Source organism: Cannabis sativa, chromosome 6, assembly GCF_029168945.1.
Source record: "Cannabis sativa cultivar Pink pepper isolate KNU-18-1 chromosome 6, ASM2916894v1, whole genome shotgun sequence".
Classification (NCBI taxonomy): Eukaryota; Viridiplantae; Streptophyta; class Magnoliopsida; order Rosales; family Cannabaceae; genus Cannabis; species Cannabis sativa.
In genome coordinates, this window is record NC_083606.1 from 69,907,741 (window position 1) to 69,916,620 (window position 8,880).

Sequence of the window (8,880 nt, forward strand, 5' to 3'; positions counted from 1 at the left end):
TTTGTTCAATCTTAATAATGCTCGTATAAAAAATCAATAACTAATTTCAAAAACAAACTAATACATTTTTATTATAACATATATATTAATTATTAGTTCATACTACAAAATAACACCAAAAAAAAAAACAAAAAATCCGAACCGACAAAATAAACAAAACATAAAACAATGATGACATTTTTCACATCATATAGTACTATAAGCTTAAGACTAATAATTATTATAAAATAAAAAGCAAATACATTTAACTTAATGATCATATATATAGATAGTAATAAACTATTAATTAATTAATTTTGCTGGGGATGAGAATGGTGGCCAGGTAGCTTTTCCTTGATCTTTTCCATAACAGTTTTCTTCTCGTGAAGAGGAGTAGGATCATGAGTAGTAGCAGTTGGTTCGTCCTTGTGTTTTCCAGTAAGTTTCTCTTTTATTTTTGTTCCTAAACCCTTCTTCTTCCTTCTCCCTCCAGCTCCATCATCCTCTGACTGCATCCACCCATTTTATAATTATTATATATATTAATCATTCATTTTTAATATATATAATTATATTATATTATTATTTTAATATTTTAATACTAAAATATTAAAAAATGTAAATAAAAAATTTAGTGATTCAAATTATAATTTTTTATATTATATGTTGATAGCAATTTTGTTATGAACAAAAAATTAAAGTTCCGTGACAATTTTTTTGTAGCAGTTACACCAAACACAAATTATAATACGAAATGAAAATCTTAATTAATTGTACATTAATATTAATATTATGTTGTATTAAAGAAAAATTATTATATATGTATATGTTGTATAAAATAGTAAAAGGTTAATTAAGGATGAATTAATAGCAATCTTACCGAGCTAGAACTTGAGCTGCCGGAGCGGCGTATGCCGGTGGTAGTTTCGCCCTTTGGCCGCTCCGAATCAACTTTCGAGGGCTGAAAGCCAGCCCCGCGGGTGTCAGTAGCTCCCGCGGGATTGGCTCCGTGAACCCACGCATCACTACTTTTAAAAGGTGCGTGGTGTTCTGAACATTGCATTCCCACTCTACCAAGGGGCGCGTGTTGTTCCATTCCAGTACCGCCATCATGCAGTCCCATTCCTCCTTTGTGGTGTTCCATATGGTGTCCGGTCCCACCGGTAGCGGTGTGGGGCCACGGCTCCGTTCCGAGGTGTCCCGTCGTCGTTGTCGTCCCAATAGTGCCGGTACCCGTTCCACCCGTTCCGCTCCACGGGTCGTTCGCCAGGTGTTCCATCCCGGCGGTGGCTTGTGGCCACGAAGTATCGGTTTTCGTGGCCTGGTAACCTGTGGTGGCGCGTGGATTCCACGGACCAGTTGAGTGTGTGCCTTTTCCAGTACCAACTTCGGTGGCGGCGGCGCGTGATGTTGCAACGCCGGTGAGGTGGACAGGATTGCCGTGCTCGTCTGTTAAACGAACAGGGTTGCCTTGTTCGTCGGTGAGGAGTATTGGGTTGCCGTGCTCGTCAAGTAAATCGGCCATTTTCTTTCTTTTTCTTTTTCTTCTATAAGTTTCGATCTTTGTAGTAATGTAAATATATACGTATATAATTTAACAGTTACAGTTATATATATGAACTTGAAAGTTTGTATATGTATATATATTTGATTTTGACGGTGGATGAGATAGGAGAGAATAATATGAGTTTGATCTCATGCATGTAACTGTTGTTTTACACGTGTTATTAACCCATCGTGGAGATGACACGTGTGAGAATAAGTTCACACGTGGTTTCTTAACTATTTGGATAAGTACTATACTAGCTCGATAAATAATGGAACTGAAATATAATTAATTATAAGTATTATCTTGTCATTTAATAAATATTTACTTTTATTTTTTGAGTTACCATTTTATGTTTTCTATGGAAGTAATAATTGTATATTGTTCTTTTCACATATTGTTCCTTCAAATTTTTTTAGAGTTAGTTTTTAAGAAATGTTGCATGACACTAATAATATTATTAGATTGCAATATATTATTAAGATTTTATTATTATAATTTTTTTTTCTATTAAATTTTCTTAGTTTAATGATTTTAAGGTTATTGTGAGAAAGTTTTATACAAGTTTACTATCTAGATTTTTATGGTCCTTAATTTGTGTTATATATTATTAACATTTTAACTAGATATGAAAACTCATATTTTTGTTAAATGTATAATAATATTTTGATAATCATTATATTTATATATATATATAATATATATTTGATGAAAATAATAATAACTAACATGTATAATCTTATTATATTTTTAATAAATTTATTCATTGCTTTATTAAAATAAAAACAAGAATTTTGAATAAATTGTTATAAAAATGATCTATTAATAAATTTTAGTACACTTTTTTTAAAAAATAATATAGACATAAAATATGTGTTAAATCTATATATATGAGTATTATTATTAGATATTATTAATGCTATTAGCACGAGATTTAAAAATAGTTAGTAATATTCTATAAATATTATATTAAAATACATAAGATTCGATATTTAATTAGTTGGTGCTCTAAGATACTACAAGTATATTTTAGCATTTCTCTCCCAACATAAATCTTGCTGCCCAAATCTCTCACTTGATATTTGCCTATGATAGACTCTTTGTTTGTCAAGCAAATGAGAACTCTTGCCTTGCAAATAAGAGAGTTTTAGATGTCTACCACCGCGCTTTAGGTCAAGTTCTTAGCCCATATAAGTCTGTGATGTCTTTCTCTCCTAACACAATTCTTGCTGCCCAAATTTTTTTCCACAAACAGCTCTCTCCCATTTGCAAGTGTCATAAGAAGTATCTGAGGTTGCCATCATATTCCAGAAGAGATAAAAAATAGCTATTTGGAGACTCACAAAAAACCAACCTGCGAACCCGTCCGATGGTGTACCGGGTTGAACCCGACCTGCCCAAACAGAACGGGCCATTTTTTAAAATTTTTTAGTTGAGCAGGTCAGGTCCGAGTGGGTTAGTCGGGTCCAGGTCAAAATCGGTCAAAATGTTCAGTCCTAATCTCAGCGATAACTACCAATTGCTCAGATTGAATCTAATGCACTGCTAGTTGCTAATGCATTGCAATCTCCTTCTTCTATAATTTTTTCTTATCAAGACTTAATTGTAGATATTTCTAGTCTTCTTTCATTTTTTCTTGATGTGAATATCTCTCATGTCAAGGATTCAATTAATATGACTTCTCACGGTTTGGCTAAATTTACATTACGGGTGGATGAAATTCGCTTGTAGTTGGAGAATATCTTTCCACCTATTTACTCAGTTATTGTAATGACTTACTTTTTTATTTATGATAACATGTATTTATTCTAAAAAAACAAAAAAAAATCATATATTTTTGGACTATTTACAAAAATATAAGAAAAGAAGATAATAACATAAAACACTATTTTTTGTAAAAAAAAATTACATTTTTACATTCAAAGATAGTTTTTTACATATTTACAGTGTTTTATAAAAACAACAAGAAGACTACATAAAAATATTTAAAAAATAACATTCAAACAACAACAAAAAAATAACATGCAAAATAACAAAAAATTAACAAGAGTACAACATAAAAATACGTATAGAATAGGGGATTGATTGGGTTATCAAATGATACATAGTACGATACAGTCCAAACAATGTATTATAATAAGAAAAGTATATACCTCGAAAAAAAAAGGTAAGACCATATTTTTAGTAAATAAAATTATAAGTCTTTAAAATTTCGTATAACTGTATTTTTGTAATTTTTTTCGTTATTTTTGTTTAAAAAGTTATTATACATATATGACACACAAACTTAATTGCACCAAATATGATATTTAAAAAAAAAAAAAAAAAACTTAAACATATATACAGAATAAGTCATCATAGATAAGAAGGAATACCATAAAAAAATTAAAAACTTATATATTAATTTTTCTTCTATGTAATTAAAACCAGTTTCGTGATGAAAAATTCAGTTTTTTGATGAAGAAAACCAGTTAAAAATAATTTTGTTAAGACAATGAATTAAGAAACCAATTACTTCTATGTAATCAAACTAGTTTTTTAATGGAGCAACCAATTACAAATACCAAAAATTCATATAAGATTTGTTTATTATGAAACCGATTTTTCAGTTTAAGATTTTGGTTTCTAGATCTCCAACTGTGGCGAAATTTGTTCGATCCTATGAGGTTTTGGTAGTAGAGATCTCATATTCAGGGTCTGTTTGAGTCGTCGGATGTGTGGGTCGCCAGTTCTCGGATGTGTAGCTGGTAAATGGAGGTCGGTAGGTGGACTGTCGAGGGTTGAGGTATGTAGGGTACCTAAATGAAGGAAATAAATAGCTTTGAGATTTTTTTAAAAAAAATAATTCATCTAAACATCAAATATGAGCTTTAAAAATTAAGTTTACACACATATGACATAAAAAAATACAATAAAATAATTTAAAAACTAAAATATGCTATAAAAGTAGCCAAATCTAAGAGGTAACAAAATTTTAGAAAACTTTTTTAAAAATATAAACACTCACTAAATTTACACGGTAATAATTAAATGTCGCTATTTTTTTTTTTACTTTTCTTATTACAAATTTTAGCTTTTTGATTTTTTTTACGAAAACATAAGTGTTAACTTTTTGTTTTTGTTTCATATCGCAAAGTGAAAAATAAAATTTTTCTAAAAAAAAAATGAAAAACCTCTAAATGAGAATCCTACAAAAAAAAAAAAAAAAAAAAAAAAAAAAAAAAACTCTCTAAAACTATTTATACATAAATAAAAATAATAAAAAAATCTGATTTTTATTACATTGTGTAAATTATAATAATTCTATGCTCAAATAATTAATAACAATACAAAAATGATTTAACAGAATTTTCACTTTTAGTTGTAATGTAAATTAAAATGTTGTTGTGACTTAAAAAAGACATATTTTTTGTGTTGGCAAGTTCACCCAATGTCTATATGTAATGCTTAACTAAAACATTACAGCCATAAATACAGTTTTCACACAAAGATGATACAGTCATGTGTATGTCTTTGATCTTTGTAGATGCGTTTCTTAATTAATTTCTACAAATTAATTATTATTGAAGAACTAATTCACAGATTTAAAAAATAATTGGAATGGAATGTTTGCTCAACATGTTTGAATCTGGCTTGAATAGGTTCAAATTGGGTACTGATAATAAAATGTTAGAGGGCTTGTTTGATACACCGTGTTATATTGTATTGTATTGTATAGTATTGTTGTAACGCCCTAAATAATTAGGCACGCTACCCAAAATACTTATAAGGTCCTAATCCCCTAACCGGGATTACTAATTAAAATAGCGCAAAATTTAAACTTTTATATTAAACAGACTGAAAATAAACTTGTAATATATTTAAACTTTTCAAAATAGTTGGGATCCCAAAAATATTTACAAACTTATTACAAGTTCTTTCTTACTAGCCGACCTAAGCGGCAAAACAGAATACAAAAGTCAACACTGTTAGACCCATAACCCGCTTGGTCTGAAGTGGCATGAACATGTACATTCTTCGCCCTGCTCCTGAAACTCATGGCCGATCGCCCAATGCCTTACCCTTTCCCGCACAAGAGAGCACCCGTGAGCCAAGCCCAAGAAGACAAGATAAATCATAACAAATATATTATGCTCATTCACATATGTCTGTATAGCACAGACCTGATCATTATTTCATCATGCCCATTTATGTCTACGTGGCGTAGACCTATGTGTTGCGCTCACACATCTAATTAAATCTACGTGACGTAGACCCACGTGTTACTCTCACACGTCTAAATACATTAAGGCCTTAGAAGCGGTTCATCTCGGTTATGAGTACCGAGTCCAACCTGATTATGCCTTGAGCACATAATCCTTAAATCTCATTTCAATTAACATGGCATGGCATTTATACACATATATCACTAGGGTAATAACCCTAGGCTATTAGACCGTTCTTATTAGGGTAATAACCCTAATCCCGGTTACTTAACATTCATGCATATCATTCTCAACATAAGCGCCACTGCGCATACTCTACGTGCTAATCACTGTCTTACCTGTTGTCCCGCAATAGTAGAGATTCCAAATCCCCGGGTGCTCCTGACCAGGTGCCGGTAATCCTAGTCACACACAATCCAGGATTTTCACAAATAGGGTTAACCCCTGATTTCACATTCATAAAATAAATTCATGGCATTTCAAATACAGATAATCACATAGAGCTCGAAAAGAGCTTTCCAACGGTATAAAGAACGTCCCAAACGGAGTCCCGAGTCAAAAGTTATGGCCAAAACAAATTTAGGAAAAAGATGGCTCTCTGCCAGGTTTTATGGCCGCGGCGACCATAGATCTGGCCGCGGCCACTGGGTTCGAAAAACCCAGAAAACCAGATTTTAAGGTCTAAATATGCCCACTTTAACATATATTCGAACCTTAATCAATCCATACCCAAAATTAACTTCTTACAGATAAGAATCATCACAACAGAAAGCTAAAACAACAATTCCAACATGTAAACCCCTAATTTCAAATTATTCAACAACACAACAATCAAACTTCTCCAACAAGAACTCAAGCTCAAAACTTGAGCTTGACCTCAAACCAAACCAAATAATTCCAGCAGCAAACAACCACAACAACTTGAGATTTAGGTTAAGAAAACCCTAGAATTTCAACTAAAGCTCAATCAAACACCACAACAATGATTCAAGCACAAAACATACTCAAATTAAACAAGAACTCACAACCATGCAACATATTACCATCTTCAACAAAATCATGCTTTTCCACAATAAATTCAGCAAGGATAACAAGGATTTAAGCTTCAAAGTTTACCTCAAAATTCAATTCAAATGCTAGCACAAAGATCCACCAAGGTTAAGCTTCAAATCCAACCAATTTTCTTCAAATTCAACTTGAAATAACAAGAGGGTTTGGGAGAGAGAGGGGGTCGGCCAAGAGTGAAAGTAAAACCAGAATTTTGCATTTCATTTCATTAAAAATCAATTTTAATCAAACATAGTAAATAGGGGTCAAATGACCAAAATGCCCTCATGGCTTATTATTCACACCTACACCCTCACAAGGGTAAATAAGTCATTTCAATACTCAATTAATTTCAAATAAATTTCAGATTATCATTCATCAAATAAAATGCCAAATTATCAATCCAATTTACATTTCGGGCCCGAACCCGGTTCGGCCCGAAATTCCCGGTTGTGACTATACCGCGCTAACCTGTCAGAACACACCTGAAAAGACAACACATGTATATTATATAATAATATAGTTCCATTAAGCACGTAATCAAATTAATTTCATAATTTTACCCTTCTCGGGTCATAATTACTAAAATGCCCCTGTCTCACCAACGGGGTCTTAACATAATAAAATTCATATAATTTCACATATATTAAATTATATAATAATATAATTTCCTCAATTATACATAATTATCTAGTTAGGGTTTTGCTAATCCATTTCTTAATTCCGGGTATTACAATTACCCCCTCCTTATAGAAATTTCGTCCCGAAATTTACCTGAACAACTCCGGATATTTCTGCTGCATATCCGTCTCGAGTTCCCAAGTTGCCTCTTCTACTTTACTGTTCCTCCACAGTACTTTCACCAGTGCCACTGTCTTGCTTCTCAAGACTTTTTCTCTTCTATCAAGTATTTGCACTGGTTGTTCCTCGTATGACAAGTCCGGCTGAAGTTCCAATGCTTCATAACTCAGAGCATGGGACGAGTCTGAGACATATTTCCGAAGCATTGAAACATGAAACACATTATGTACACAGCTGCCATGGGGGCATAGCCAACCTGTACGCTACTTGCCCTATCCTCTCAAGGATTTCAAAAGGTCCAATGAACCTCGGGCTAAGCTTTCCTTTCTTCCCAAAGCGTTTTATGCCTTTCATCGGAGATATTCGGAGAAATACCATGTCCCCGACTTGAAAATCAATATCTCGACGCTTTGGATCGGCATAACTCTTTTGCCTACTCTGAGCCGCGAGCATTCGCGCTCTAATCTTATCAACTGCCTCACTTGTTCTCTGAACAGCTTCGGGACCCAAGAACTTCCTTTCACCCACTTCATCCCATTGAATGGGCGATCTGCACTTTCTTCCATATAAAAGTTCGTAAGGAGCCATCCCGATTGTTTCCTGATAGCTGTTATTATAAGAGAACTCGATCAGGGGAAGGTACTTTACCCATGATCCCTCAAAGTCAAGCACACATGCCCGTAGCATGTCCTCTAAAATCTGAATGGTCCTCTCGGATTGCCCATCCGTCTGAGGATGAAAAGCTGTGCTGAACTTTAACTGAGTTCCCATAGCTCGATGCAGACTCTCCCAGAATCTCGATGTAAACTTTGGATCTCTATCCGACACAATGGACTTTGGGACACCGTGCAGACGAACAATTTCTCTAACATATAATTCAGCATACTGATCAATGGAGAAATTCGTCCGAACAGGTAAAAAGTATGCTTACTTTGTAAACCTGTCCACTATGACCCACACAGAGTCAAATTGTCCCGTGGTTCTAGGCATACCTACCACGAAGTCCATAGTAATATGTTCCCATTTCCATTACGGTATTTTCGGTGGTTGCGCAACCCCGCAGTCGTTGGTGTTCGGCTTTCACTTGCCGACATGTAAGGCACTTTGCAACATACTCGGCGATGTCATTCTTCATGCCCGGCCACCAAAACATGGCTTTCGTGTCTTGGTACATCTTTGTCGACCCCGGATGAACCGAATAAGGAGTCGTGTGAGACTCATCCATGATCTCTTTCTTGATGTTTTCATTCATAGGCACACAAACTCGACTTCCAAATCTCAACATTCCCGTTTCATCTACTG

At 33.6% G+C, this 8,880-nt stretch overlaps 1 protein-coding gene across 1 annotated transcript; it reads right to left on the reverse strand.

The window, feature by feature from the left end:
- Positions 1-44: 44 nt before the first annotated feature.
- On the reverse strand, positions 45-1,635 carry LOC115724871 (embryogenic cell protein 40-like). The gene is made up of 2 exons (XM_030654232.2): positions 860-1,635; positions 45-488 (listed from the first exon to the last, which is right to left on the reverse strand). Exons 1-2 carry the CDS (start codon positions 1,502-1,504, stop codon positions 291-293), a joined length of 843 nt encoding a protein of 280 aa, XP_030510092.2. The 5' UTR covers positions 1,505-1,635; the 3' UTR covers positions 45-290.
- Between the last annotated feature and the right edge of the window lie 7,245 nt (positions 1,636-8,880).